This window comes from Rhinoraja longicauda, chromosome 36, assembly GCF_053455715.1.
Source record: "Rhinoraja longicauda isolate Sanriku21f chromosome 36, sRhiLon1.1, whole genome shotgun sequence".
NCBI classification, from domain to species: Eukaryota; Metazoa; Chordata; class Chondrichthyes; order Rajiformes; family Arhynchobatidae; genus Rhinoraja; species Rhinoraja longicauda.
The window spans coordinates 17,335,654-17,350,090 of record NC_135988.1 but is presented as its reverse complement, the minus strand read 5'-3'; the positions used below and the strand labels follow the sequence as shown (position 1 = coordinate 17,350,090).

At 56.1% G+C, this 14,437-nt stretch overlaps 1 protein-coding gene across 1 annotated transcript in view; it reads right to left on the bottom strand.

Moving 5' to 3' along the window:
- Window positions 1–14,437, bottom strand: part of kansl3 (KAT8 regulatory NSL complex subunit 3) — a 29,448-nt gene that overhangs the window by 5,421 nt on the left and 9,590 nt on the right. Inside the window, exons 7-18 of the mRNA XM_078429113.1 lie at window positions 13,335–13,436; window positions 12,450–12,521; window positions 10,709–10,783; window positions 9,938–10,095; window positions 8,690–8,753; window positions 7,361–7,558; window positions 6,012–6,213; window positions 5,218–5,295; window positions 3,072–3,260; window positions 1,816–1,900; window positions 531–691; window positions 99–176 (exon numbers count right to left, since the gene is read on the bottom strand). Of these exons, the coding sequence (XP_078285239.1) occupies window positions 99–176; window positions 531–691; window positions 1,816–1,900; window positions 3,072–3,260; window positions 5,218–5,295; window positions 6,012–6,213; window positions 7,361–7,558; window positions 8,690–8,753; window positions 9,938–10,095; window positions 10,709–10,783; window positions 12,450–12,521; window positions 13,335–13,436 (1,462 nt within the window). The remainder of the gene's footprint in view (window positions 1–98; window positions 177–530; window positions 692–1,815; window positions 1,901–3,071; window positions 3,261–5,217; window positions 5,296–6,011; window positions 6,214–7,360; window positions 7,559–8,689; window positions 8,754–9,937; window positions 10,096–10,708; window positions 10,784–12,449; window positions 12,522–13,334; window positions 13,437–14,437) is intronic.

The window sequence follows — 14,437 nt, the reverse complement described above, 5'->3', positions numbered from 1 at the left end:
CCGGCCTCACTCTCCCCCCCCCTCCCCCCCCCCCCCCCCCCCCCCCCCCCCCCAGTGACGTGGCGGGGTGTGAGCTGTGAGGGTGGTCCGTACCTGGCTGGAGCCGCCGGCCTTGGTTCCCATGTCCTGCAGACTGAAGCTCAGGCCCTGGAGCAGGCTGCTGGCAGACGGAGCCCCTGCACACAGAGCCCAGCGTTTAGTTCAGAGACACGGCACAGACGGGAGGGGGTGGGGAAGGGATGGGGATAGGGTGGGAGGGGAGGGGATGGGGTGGGAGGGGAGGGGATGGGGTGGGCTGGGAGGGGAGGGGGTGGGGAAGGGATGGGGATAGGGTGGGAGGGGAGGGGATGGGTTGGGCTGGGAGGGGAGGGGGTGGGCTGGGAGGGGAGGGGAGGGGGGTGGGCAGGGCTGGGAGGGGATGGATGGGAGAGGGTGGGTGGGGAAGGGATGGGGTGGGAAGGAAAGTGATGGGATGAGTTGGGATGGGATGTCATGTGCCAGTGGGTGGGTGGGCAGGTGGGACCACTTACCTGGCGTGGCGGGGCCCAGGTGTGCCTGGGCTTGCGGTGTGGAGCTGGAGGCAGTGGTCACTCTGGCCTGGATGGTGTGGAAGGCGCTGGTGCTGGTGGGCAGGGCGGCAGTGGTCATCGTGGCACTCGGGCAGCTGGAGAACGAGTCCACTGCGACCACTCTGGGCACAGGGAGAGAACGAGGAGTCACTGAGCTGCACGGCACGGACGCCCATCACCCATCGCCCATCACCCATCACCCCACGCCCATCACCCACGCCCATCACCCATCGCCCATCACCCATCGCCCATCACCCATCACCCACGCCAACATGGCCGCAGAGCCTCCAAACCCTTTTTTCCCTTGTAGAGTAATCCCTCAATATAACGGACCGGGGGGGGGGGGGGGGGGGGGGGGAGGGAGGATGGTGCCTGTTATTGCCGACTGTCCACTGTAACCGAGTGGCCAATTCACTGAATGCATTCAAGAGAGAGCTGGATAGTGCTCTTAAGGATAGCGGAGTCAGGGGGTATGGGGAGAAGGCAGGAACGGGGTACTGATTGAGAATGATCAGCCATGATCACATTGAATGGTGGTGCTGGGTCGAAGGGCCGAATGGCCTCCTCCTGCACCTATTGTGTATACACACATATGCAGCACTGATCCTCCCACACACACACAACAGACAATAATAGTACAAAAGGACAAACCCAATGCCCACAAGTCTATGTTGTTCAGAGCTTATTTGGAGGTTGTTGGTAAGCTGCTGTTCCTGACCCTGGACGTTAGAGTTTCCAGGCTCCTGTACCTTGTTCTCGGTGGCGGGGGGTGCAATGAGAGGGTGACCAGGGTGGTGTTACTCAACATGAATCCCCCCGCTCAGTGGAGAGCTGCCTCTGATGGTCCTGCCAGACACCGCACTGGGTCAGGTCAGGCCAGACACCGATGTGAAGCACACCCCGGCCACTCCCAGTCAGACTTGACTTGACTTTAGAGATAGGCCCAGTGTGGAAACAGCCCCCTGGGCCCGAGCCCACACCGACCAGCGATCACCCCGTACACTAGCACTATCCTACACACACTGCCGACAATTTACACTTTTCAGAAGTCAATTAACTTACAAACCCGCACGTCTTTGGAGTGTGGGAGGAAACCGGAGCGCCCGGAGAAAACCCACGCAGGTCACAGGGAGAAGGTGCACCATCCATACAGACAGCAGTTGTAGCCAGGGTTGAGGCCGGGTCTCTACCCGCCACGCCACGCCACGCTCCACATACACCAGCACACGGGGTCCCGTCCACTTACCTCTGACTCGTGAGCAGCACGGGCAGCTCCTTGGTGACGGAGGCTGGCTGGCTGACCGACAGGGTCAAGGGCTTCGGGGCGCTGCCTGTCGGGAGGGAGAGACACGGCAGAGGTCAGCGCTGGCGAGGGTGCCCAGCTCCCCGCGCCACCATCAGTAACGCTGGCTCCGCTCACAAACCCCCGATCCAACCTGCCCCCCCCCCCCCACACCTGGAGGGGAGCAGATCACGGGTGTTGTGTGTTCCCCACCAGGGAGAACATTGTTCCACACCGCTCTAGATAAACAGACACAAGGTGGACACAAAATGCTGGAGTAACTCAGCGGGTCAGGCAGCATCGGGAATGGGTGACGTTTCGGCTCGAGACCCTTCTTCAGACTGATGTCAGTGAGAGGGGGTGGGACCCGCCCCATCAGCACGGCTATTGTGGGCCAAAGGGTCTGTTCCTGTACTGTTCTGTGTTCTATCACTGCACTTAGGCTCCAGGCACAACAGTCACCTCCACTTGTTCTATTCTCCAGTCTCACCTTCTCTAGCCCTCACGCCAACTTACCCCTGCCCCTCCCCCACAGCCCCCTCATGGGCCCCTGCCCCTCTCCCCCAGCCCCCTCATGGGCCCCTGCCCCTCTCCCCAACCCTCTCCTGGGCCCCTGCCCCTCTCCCCCAGCCCTCTCCTGGGCCCCTGCCCCTCTCCCCCAGCCCCCTCATGGGCCCCTGCCCCTCTCCCCAACCCTCTCCTGGGCCCCTGCCCCTCTCCCCCAGCCCCCTCATGGGCCCCTGCCCCTCTCCCCCAGCCCCCTCATGGGCCCCTGCCCCTCTCCCCAAGCCCCCTCATGGGCCCGGGCCCCTGCCCCTCTCCCCCAGCCCCCTCATGGGCCCCTGCCCCTCTCCCCAACCCTCTCCTGGGCCCCTGCCCCTCTCCCCCAGCCCTCTCCTGGGCCCCTGCCCCTCTCCCACAGCCCTCTGGTTGGGCCCCTGCCCCTCTCCCCAAGCCCCCTCATGGGCCCCTGCCCCTCTCCCCCAGCCCTCTCCTGGGCCCCTGCCCCTCTCCCCAACCCTCTCCTGGGCCCCTGCCCCTCTCCCCCAACCCTCTCCTGGGCCCCTGCCCCTCTCCCCCACCCTCTCCTGGGCCCCTGCCCCTCTCCTGGGCCCCTGCCCTTCTCCCCCATCCCTCTGGGTGGGCCCCTGCATCACGGGGGCGGTGGTAATCACTGACCGTGGGGCCGGGGGAGCGGACGCTGCAGCGGCTGAGCTCACCGTCCTTGGCTCCAGCGTAGGGCAAGGCGGTGGAGGCGGCCACGTCTCCGTGGGCCAAGATCACCTTGATCTTGGCCCTCTTGGCGGGTTTGGAGACGAGGGGCGTGGGGCTCGTGGCCTGCCGGCGCTTCAGCTGCGCCCTGGCGTCCTCCTTCTCCCCGACATCCTGCGGCTCCGACGACACCGGCACTGTGGGGCGGCACAGCACTGGGTGTGAGCAGCACTGGCACACTGTAATCACACCTACAGCCGGCACAGCACTGGGTGTGAGCGGCACTGGCACACTGTAATCACACGTACAGCCGGCACAGCGCTGGGTGTGAGCGGCACTGGCTATCACATGTACAGCCGGCACAGCACTGGGTGTGAGCGGCACTGGCACACTGTAATCACACGTACAGCCGGCACAGCACTGGGTGTGAGCGGCACTGGCACACGGTAATCACATGTACAGCCAGCACAGCGCTGGGTGTTAGCGGCACTGGCACATGGTAATCACACTTACAGCCACCACTGTGTGGGTGTGAGCGGCACTGGCAATCACACGGTAATCACACGTACAGCCGGCACTGCGCTGGGTGTTAGCGGCACTGGCACACAGTAATCACACATACGGCCAGCAATGCGCTGGGTGTTAGCAGCACAGGGCTGACTCTGGAGAACATCGCAGGTACAACAGCACCGCACAGGAACAGGCCCTTTGGCCCACAATGTCTGTGCTACACACAATGCCAAGATCGTCTCTCATCTTTCAGCACATGATCCATGTCCCTCTATTCCCTGTACGTCTCTGTGCCTTTCTAAAAGCCCCACAAACGCCACTCTGGTATCTGTGTCCATCACCACCCCCCAGCAGCACATTCCGGGCCCCCACAACCCTCTGTAAAATACCTCACCCCGCACATGTCACGCAAACATTGCCCCGCTCTCCTTAAAGTTATGCCCTCTAGTATTTGATTTTTTCCATCCTGGGTAAGGTCTCCCTTTAACCTTCAGTGCTCCAGAGAAAACAATACAAGTCTGTGCAACCTCTCCCTGTAACTAATGCCCTGTACTCCAGGCAGCATAGTGGTGAACCTCCTCTGCACCCTTTCCAAAGCCTCCACATCCCTCCTGTAATGGGGCGACCGTGTACGAGATCAGCAAAGACAGCACAGAATGAGGCAGCGGACACGAGGGGCTGAATGGCATGTTCCTGCTTCTATCTCCTGCGGCGGTATTGGTGGATCAGCACGGTGGACTGCGTGATGGACTCGCGGCTCAGGGAAACACCGCGCTTGCCTGCGCGCCAGGGGGGCACTTTCAGCACGGGCGCAGCACGGGCGCAGCCCTGGGAGCGTGGGACTGCACTGTCAGCCACACTGTATGGGAAGGAACTGTAGATGCTGAGACTGAGGGTCAGGGGAGAGGGAGACACAGAGATAAGAAAGAGTAAAGTGTATGAAAATGACACATCAAACGAGACGAAGCTCAAGGAACATGTAGAATGGATCATTGTTAGAAGGAACATGTAGAATGGATCATTGTTAGCCGGGAGAAGGTGACAACAAAGCAAACAGAGATAAAATGTAATCAGGGACAGTCAGACTGGTCAGAGAAGCAAGCAGGAATTTCATTGTTCTATCTGGGACATCTATCCACTAAAACTCATTTGTTTGTTTGTTCCTGGACTACAGCCAAAACGGTGCACGATAGCGCGACAATTTCAGGCCCACCTTACTCACCGTCGTCCCTTTGGTGCTAATGGAAGAAGTTTCATTGAAATCGGTGTTATATTTTAAAAGCTATTCACATTTTAAAGTTTAAATCTATCTCCTAGGGAGAGAGGGGGGAGGGAGGGGGGGGAGGATTAAGGGGGATGGAGTGGGGGGGGGGGGGGATGGGAGGGAGGGGGGAGGGCAGGGAGAGGGTGCTGCACCAATGCAGGAGAGGTTTGGGCCCAACGGGTCCACTTGGTCTAGCATGACAATAAAACACTCTGGACTAGAGGGAGGCACCAGGAACTGCAGATGCTAGAACCTCGAGTAAGACACAAAGCGCTGGAACTCGCGCGCGGACCCAGTCAGCCCCAGAGCCAGCGGGTCTAAGGTAGCACTGGCGTCAGCAGTGGGAGAGGGAGCCAGAGGACACACACACACACACACACCGAACACACAGGAGGAGTTGGCCGGGCTCGAGTTCTTCTTCACCAGCACGTTCTGCTTCAGGAATGCAGCAAACTGAGCTGAAACCAAAGGCACAGACATCAGTAAACCACAGCTGCACGTACAGGTTTATTTTAGTGTAATATAGTCACAGTTCAGCTCAGTTTAGTTAATTTATTGTCACGTGCACCGAGGTACAGTGAAAAGCTTTTGTTGCGTGCTGTCAGCAGAAAGACAATACTGTACATGATTACAAATGGGTCGTTGACGGTGTACGGATACATAATGTACCGAGGTACGGTGAATTGCTACACAGTCAAAGAAAAGACTATCCATGATTATAATCAAAGGTAGACACAAAATGCTGGAGTAACTCAGCGGGTCAGGCAGCATCCCGGGAGAGAAGGAATGGGTGACGTTTCAGGCCGAGACCCTTCTTCAGTCTGATGTCAGGGGAGGGGGCGATACCCGCCCCCCTGACATCAGTCTGAAGAAAGGTCTCGGCCTGAAACGTCACCCATTCCTTCTCTCCCGAGATGCTGCCTGACCCGAAAGGCCACGCATTCCTTCTCACCCGAGATGCTGCCTGTCCCGCTGTGTTCCTCCAGCATTTTGAGTCTACTTTCGATTTATACCAGCATCTGCAGTTTTTGTTCCCTACACCTGTTAATTATTTGAGACTGGTACTGCAGATTCAAATGATGCCAGACGGCGGGGGTTTCTGGCCGAGAGAGTGTGGGCCTGTGCTAAGGGGCTCGGTACCGTACCGATGTGGGAGAGTAGGTGCCGCGATTACCTTGAGCTTGTTTCTGGGTGAGGACAGTGCCAGTCTTCTGCATGTGTTGTTTGAGGATGTGTGAGAACTGTGCGGAGAGGCTGGGCGACTGGCTGGCGGCCGTGGCGGTGGCAGTGATCAGGCTGGCCTTCTGGGCCGGCGACAGGGACCAGCTCTTGGTCTTGGGGCTGGAGGTGGGGCTGCTCGACACGCTCGACGTTCCCTGCGCAGGGTTCAACAACAGGCGGGCGTTAGACATTAACGGAGCTGGACGGCACGGAAACAGGCCCTTCGGCCCGCCATCTCCGTGATGACCGAGTACCATTTGCCTGCATTTGGTCTTTATTCTTGGCACGGTGGCACAGCGGTAGAGCTGCTGCCTCACAGCGGCAGAGACCTGGGTTCCATCCTGACTACGGGTGCTGCCTGTACAGAGTTTGTACGTTCTCCCTGTGACCTGCGTGGGTTTTCTCCGCATGCTCCAGGTTTCTCCCACATCCCAAAGACGTACAGGTCTGTAGGCTAATTGGCTTGGTATAAATCTAAAATTGTCCCTGGTGTGTGTAGGATAGTGTTAGTGTGCAGGGGTCGCTGGTCGGCACGAACTCGGTGAACCGAAACGTCTGTATCCACGCTGTAACTCTACACTAAACTAATCCACATATCTGCCCAAATGTCTTTTGAAATCGTAAGATGTACCCATTGGATGATGTAATTTAAAGCCTTTCGAAGCCTTGTGTCGTTTCATGGTCAGTTTGAGGCAGGCATGAAATGTTGGATGTGCCAAGAACTGTACTGTGTGAATTTACAGAAAACGCCCACAAATGCAATGTGATCACGGCAGGATAATCATCTATTCAGGCTGTTGGTCGTTGCATGATTATTTGCAAAGACTGCTAGGAAAACTCAGCTGGTCATTTTGGGGGATATTTAGACTTTAGAGATGCAGCGTGGACACAGGCCCTTCGGCCCACCGAGTCCCTGCTGACCAGTGATCACCCTAACACTAGCACTGTCCTACACACACTAGGGTCAATTTACACTTTGCAGAAGCCAATTAACCAACAAACCTGCCGTCTTTGGAGTGTGGGAGGAGGAAACCAGAGCATCCGGATAAAATCCACGCGGTCACGGGGAGAACGTGCAAACTACGTACAGGCAGCGCCCGTGGTCAGGATGGAAGCCGGGTCTCTGGCGCCGTGAGGCAGCAACTCTACCGCTGCGCCACCCCTCTCGGGCAGACTTCCACGGCTGCCCTCTGCTTCTGCAGTGGCGGGGGAGTTTGAACCCACGGCCTTTGCTACAGGTCACAGAGCCGGAGGAGAGGAGAGCGATGGGCGATGGGACGGGGGGTGAATGTCACGACTCACCTCTGAGCCGGAGGGAGAGGCCGGGATGCGGCTGAACGGGGACGCGGGACGGCTGTTCCGCTCCGACAGCTCGAAGGCCAAGTCTCGCCGCGTGTCCCGGCACCTCCTCTTCTTGTCCAGGTCGACCTCCTTGGCTTCAAACCCTGCCTGAGATTCGCTCTTGGTCAGGACACCGGTCAGGAAGTCCCCAATTTCATCCTAAGGTGAAAAGATGGACAATGAGCGCAGGGCGATCAACAACTCCTCCCAAGGTACAGAGGAGGGAACTGCAGATGCCGAAGATAGACACAAGGTGCTTCTCTGCTCCCTTTCCAGCTTCAAGACACTTTTCCTATAACATGGCGACCCAAAACTCAACATGTACCCTAAATGTAGCCACAGCAATGTCTTATACAATTGTAACATGACCTCCCAACTAAGATGGACACAAAATGCTGGAGTAACTCAACGGGACAATCAGCATCCCTGGGGAGAAGGAATGGACAACGTTTCTTTGTGACGTACAATCATAGAAACATAGAAAATAGGTGCTTCCCTCTTAAATGTAGCCAATGAACTGGCCTCAACTACCTTCTGTGGCAGAGAATTCCACAGACTCACCACTCTCTGTGTGAAGAAATGTTTTCTCATCTCGGTCCTAAAAGACTTCCCCCTTATCCTTAAGCTGTGACCCCTGGTTCTGGACTTCCCCAACATCGGGAACAATCTTCCCGCATCTAGCCTCTCCAACCACTCGACAAATAACTAAACTAAACTTCAGAGACTGAAGAGAAAAGGTTGCCCCGTCACGTTACTAATCAATCTTTCCCCTCTCACCTTAAATCTATGTCCTCTGGTTGTTGATTCCCTTACTCTGGGCAAAAGACTGTGCATTTACCCAATCTATTCCTCTCAAGATGGTACACACCTCTATAAGATCACCCCTCATCCTCCTGCGCTCCAAGGAATAGAGACCCAGCCTGCAAAACCTGTCCCGACAGCTCAGACCCATGAGTTCTGGTAAATCCGGTAAATCTGCTCTGCAGGTAGATACAAAATGCTGGAGTAACTCAGCGGGTCAGGCAGTGTCTCGGGAGAGAAGGAATGGGTGATGTTTCGGGTCGAGACTTCTTCGAAGAAGTCTGAAGAAGGGTCTCGACCCGAAACGTCACCCATTCCTTCTCTCCCGAGACACTGCCTGACCCGCTGAGTTACTCCAGCATTTTGTGTCTCCCTTCGATGTAGACCAGCAGCTGCAGTTTCTTTCCTACAAATCTGCTCTGCACCCTGCCCAGCTGAAGGGCAACGTCAGAGCACAGGTGTGTCAGCATTCACAAGGGCCGGTCTCACCTGGATGCACCTGTCCACCATGCTCTGCGTTAGCCCCTCCATCTTCTTCTTTGCTTTGCTGATCCTGTGGTTGAGAAAGTCAGCGTCAGGTGAGACCCCCCGCAAACAGCGAAACCCCCTCCCCTCCCCTTCATCAGCCACTTGGTCCCCAGCCCTCTGTCAGGAGACCACGTCACCGTGGGGCTGAGGAAGGCAGGGCCAGAAGCGCAGAATAATAGGTGCAGGAGGCCATTCGGCCCTTTGAGCCAGCACCACCATTCTTAGAAAATATTTATTCACAAAATGCTGGAGTAACTCAGCAGGCCAGGCAGCATCTCAGGAGAGAAGGAATGGGTGACGAAGGAATGGGTCAGCACCGCCATTCATTGTGATCATGGCTGATCATCCACAATCAGTAACCCGTGTCTGCCTTCTCCCCATATCCCTTGATTCCGCTGGCCCCTAGAGCTCTATCTAACTCTCTTTTAAATTCATCCAGTGAATTGGCCTCCACTGCCCTCTGTGGCAGAGAATTCCACAAATTCACAACTCTCTGGGTGAAAAAGTTTCTTCTCACCTCAGTTTTAAATGGCCTCCCCTTTATTCAATATGATGGTGACTAATCATCCAAAATCAGTGCCCCATACCTGCTTTATCCGCGTATTACTTGATTCTTTTAGCCCTCAGAGCTAAATCTACCTTTCCAGGGTGTGCCTGGCCCAGTGCCAGCTCTCTGGGGCACGAAGGTTGAAGGTGTCCGGGCGAGGAGAGGGCCGCTGGTTTGTGGGACGACCGGACAGAGGCGACGGCTGCAACAGCCTCGATGGCCAGCTGCCAATAACGTCAATTAAAAATCAGACGTGAATATCATTTTATGGGGTGCTGAGAACACTTACAGAATCTAATTAACCTACAAACCCACCGCACTTCTTTGGGATGTGGGAGGAAACGGAAGCACCCGGAGAAAACCCACGCGGTCACAGGAAGAACGTGCAAACTCCACACAGACAGCAGCCGAGGTCGATCTTGGGTCTCTGGCGCTGTGAGGCAGCGGCTCTACCCGCTGCATCGCCCCTTGACGAGTCAAATGGTCTGCAAGGATTCAATGACTAATGATCTTTGAAGTCGACCTCCAAGAGCAGGCACGGGCCAAGCCTCACTGGAGTTGGCACCACCGAGACTGGGGCATGAACCGTGGACTCCACGTCCCGGTGTGGGGATTGAACCCTCGACCCCAGGCTGGGCAGAGCGCGGCAGTGGCGCGGTTACCTGAGATTATCGTCCGCACCGCCAACTATCACCAGGCTGTTTTCAGCCCGAAGCTTCTCCCGGAAGTCCTCAATGGCGTCGGCGTTGCACTGCACTGAGTTCTGGCCGATCACAAACAGCACGGGAGTCTTCATGTCCAGCAGTGGGTCATCCACATCCTGAACACAGAGGCCAGAGCATTAGCACAGTGCAAGGGAGGAGAGCCTTGCTGTGTACTGATTCTGTTCCATACGCGACAACATCACTTAAAACATCTATATACTAAAACTCTTGTTTGTTTGATTGTTTGTTCCAGAACTGCAGCCACAACGGTGCACGATAGCGCAACAATTTCAGTCCCACCTTACTCACCGTCGTCCCTTTGGTGCGAATGGAAGACGTTTCATTGAAATCGGTGTTATATTTTTAAAGTTATTCAGATTTTAAAGTTTAAATCTATCTCTTAGAGAGGGAGGGGGGAGGGAGCAGGGTGGAGGGGGGAGGGGATGGGGAATGACGGGAGGTGGGGGAAGGAGAGGGTGCTGCACCAATGCAGCAGAAGTATGGGCCCAACGGGTCTAGTAGAAGATAAAACTGTACAGCACGGGACCAGGCCTTTCAGTCCATAATGTCCATGCTGAACATGATGCCAAGACCAACGTTATCTGCCCGCACATAATCCATGTCCCTCCATTCTTAAAGCGAAAAGTAACATGCCATTTTTAAGCACCAACGTGCTTGTACCCTCCAAATATACTTTTACAAAACAATCAATAAAGAGTGGGCACTCACTCCTCTTGGTCCGTCCACCGTGAGAAGAGGGAACCCCAGACAAACAACAGCAGACACAAACTCCATCACCGAGACCTGCAGAGAAACCAACAGAAGGCAACCTCAGGCAGAGTTAGTGTCGGGACGGACAGCCCTCTCGCCATGGTTTCGGAGGGGTGGTCGCCCCGAGAAAATGGCGCGCAGAACGATTCCCCGCAACATGAAGCCACGTTTCCTGACGCGCACACACAGATAATGCTAGTTGAAAATAATAAATTGGTTTTGATCAATCCACTTTTTTTCTTTCATTCAAGTAGCAGGAGAGCAAATTTTATTCCTTATCTCAAACTTTTTGGGTGGTTTTGAGTTTTGTGGGGGTGGGGCTTGCTGGTACAGTGACTACACGCCTGAAGAAGGGTCTCGACCCGAAACGTCACCTATTCTTTCTCTCCTGAGATGCTGCCTGACCTGCTGAGTTACTCCAGCATTTTGTGAATAAATACCTTCGATTTGTACCAGCATCTGCAGTTATTTTCTTATACACGTCAGAATCTACTTCAGATTGGCTGGGAAACACCTCGAAAGATCCCTAAGTTGGAAACGGGTGCGAAATAAATCTTTTCAATACACCGAGCGGTTAGCAGCTTGCTTTTCTCCCATATCTGCTTGTTCTTTAGGCACCGGCAGTTTGCAGTAATATTAGCAGAACACAGGGAGACACAAGGAACTGCTGATGCTCATTTACAACAACAAAAAATGAAGTGCTGGAGGAACTCAGCTGGCAGCACGGAAGGTTCCTCCCTGTGTACAAAGCTGCTGTGTAAACTAACATAAGGACCACGGTTTCACCCCAGACAGAGGTGACCAGAGGTCCAAGGCGAACAATTCGTCAGAAGCCGACAACGTGCTAACTGAGAACCCAGATACCACAGGCCTGACGTGAATTTCCTCAGCGGGTCAGGCAGCGTCCCTGGAGGACATGGATGGGCGCCATTTCAGGTCAGGACACTTCTTCACAACCTGAAATGCCGCCGATCCATGTACTCCACAAATGCTGCCTGACCTGACCCGACGAGTTACTCCAGTACCCTGTGCTTCTATCTAGCAGTGCACGGCTGGAGGGAGGAAACGAGGGGGATGGGGGGAGCCAGCAGCAAATACGCAGAGGGCCAGGAGATGGAGGCTGTAATTGGGCTCACTCGTGCCCACACCGGCCAAGTGCCAGCAGAAGCAATGCTACTTGTCCACGTGCTGACACACTGCAGCTGCAGCTCACAGCCGCTGTGTGAATGAACAGCCGCTGTGTGGAAGGTCCATCACAGATCGTGTGATGTGCCTTCAGTTCCCAACTTGCTCAATACTGCTCACTTCTGCTGCACTGCTGTAATTACGGGTGTTCTTGCTTTTCTCACGACTGCAACAGTTTCCTGCCTAATCGTCCTTTCTGAATTCTGGGCTACGAATCAACGGAAGGCTGTTCGAAGATAGACACAGATAGAGACTCGGGGGAGAGGAAGTCTCGAGGTAGACACAAAATGCTGGAGTAAGTCAGCGGGACAGGCAGCATCTCTGGAGAGAAGGAGTGGGTGATGTTTCGGGTCGAGGCCCTTCTGCAGACTGACTCGTCCGTGTGAACGATGCTAACGTCCAGAGCCACTGCTTCATCCCAGAAGGAGGATAGCAGAGGTCGAAGATAAACAGTTCATCGGGAGGGTACAGCTTACTAATTGTTAGCCCAGACCCGGCAGTCCTGACTCCTTACATGACAAGCCACGAGGGCAGCGACGTTCCAGCCCATCAGTACAATCGGTCTGCTCGGAAAGTGAGTCTGCAGCTGCAAGAGAGAGGTGTACCAGTTACAATGTGTACCGGGCACCTTGGACATGGTGATAGCCGACTAAAATGATTCACCACCTAATGGGCTCGGACAGTCGGCAGCGGCGACCGCGGACGGTCCAACAGCCCCGACCACGGGTGAACAAAGAGGAAGATGGTTGAACTTTATTACCTTCCATCACAGTGAGGAATGTGGAATCCGCTGTGGTGGATGTTTATGTTAAATGTTATTTTATGTGGCTGTGTGTCTTGTTGCTTTTCACTGAGTATGGCTGTACGGTAACTCAAATTTCACTGGACCTTAATTGGTTCACGTGACAATAAATTGATCTTGTTGCCCTACATCCAAACACTGCAAATGCAGATGCCATCTTCTACAAGTGGAGAGTCCAGGACCAGAGGGACACAAAATTGTCCCGAGTGCGTGTAAGATAGTGTTAGTGTGTGGGGATCGCTGGTCAGTGTGGACGTGGTGGGGCCAAGGGCCGCTTTCCGTGCTGTATCTCTGCACCAAACTAAATAATCCATGGATCTGCCCAAATGTCTTGCCATTGGGTATTTCTAAACCACAGGTTCTTGACTAGTAAGGGCATGTAAGGTTATGGCGAGAAGGCAAGAGAATTGGGAGGGTAAAATAGATCTTTCATGATCAAATGGCGTTCACACTCGATGGGCCAAATGGCCCAATTCTGCACCTATTTTATGATCTATGGTCTTATTGGAATGACCATGAGCAGGCGGACAGTGGGATTAGCGGGCGGTGTGGGTTCGGGCTCCACGCGGCCCCTAACTGGAGCACCGCTGCACCAACCTCCAGGATCTTTGTGCGGACGGCCCCAATCATGTGCTCCAGGCACTGCGACACGCTCACTCCAGAACCACCGCTAACAATGTGCATGGTGACCGGGATCACCTGGAGGGCAAGGAGCAGCAGTCACACGCGTGCCCACGGCCAGCCCCTCACACTCTCACACACGTGCCCACGGCCAGCCCCTCACCACTCACCCGCGCCAACGGCCAGCCCCTCACTTACCCGTGCCCACAGCCAGCCCAACCCACGACAGACTCTCCCCTGACTCTCACCACTCACCCCCGTGCCCACCCCGACCCTCACCCCTCACCATTCACCCGCGCCCACCCACGACAGACTCTCCCCCGACCCTCACCACTCACATGCGTGCCCACCCCGACCCTCACCACTCACATGCGTGCCCACCCCGACCTTCACCACTCACATGCGTGCCCACGGCCAGCTCCTCACCACTCACCTGTGCCCATGGCCAGCCCGACCCTCACCTCACCCCCGTGCCCACCCCGACCCTCACCTCTCACCCGCACCCACGGCCAGGCCGACCCAGGACAGACTTTCCCCTGACCCTCACCACTCACGTGCCCACGGCCAGCCCCTCACCAATCACATGCATGCCCACGGCCAGCCCCTCACCAATCACACGCATGCCCATGGCCAGCCCGACCTTCACCACTCACCCCCGTGCCCACCCCGACCCTCACCTCTCACCCGCACCCACGGCCAGGCCGACCCAGGACAGACTCTCCCCTGACCCTCACCACTCACGTGCCCACGGCCAGCCCCTCACCAATCACACGCATGCCCATGGCCACCCCGACCCACACCACTCACCCCCGTGCCCACCCCGACCCACGACAGACTCTCCCCTGACCCTCACCACTCACACCCATGCCCACCCTGACCCTCACCACTCACCCCCACCCTGACCCTCACCATTCAGCGACCCAACTCCCCACAGACACACACACTCACAGCACCGCAGGCAGTTTCTGGGGGTGCCCCAACCCACACGTGGTGCCTGCTGTCCCCATGGAGCCAAATCCCCACCTCCTCTTCCCACTCTGCCCCCCCCCCCCCACCCTGCGTTCCCTATCCCCAACATC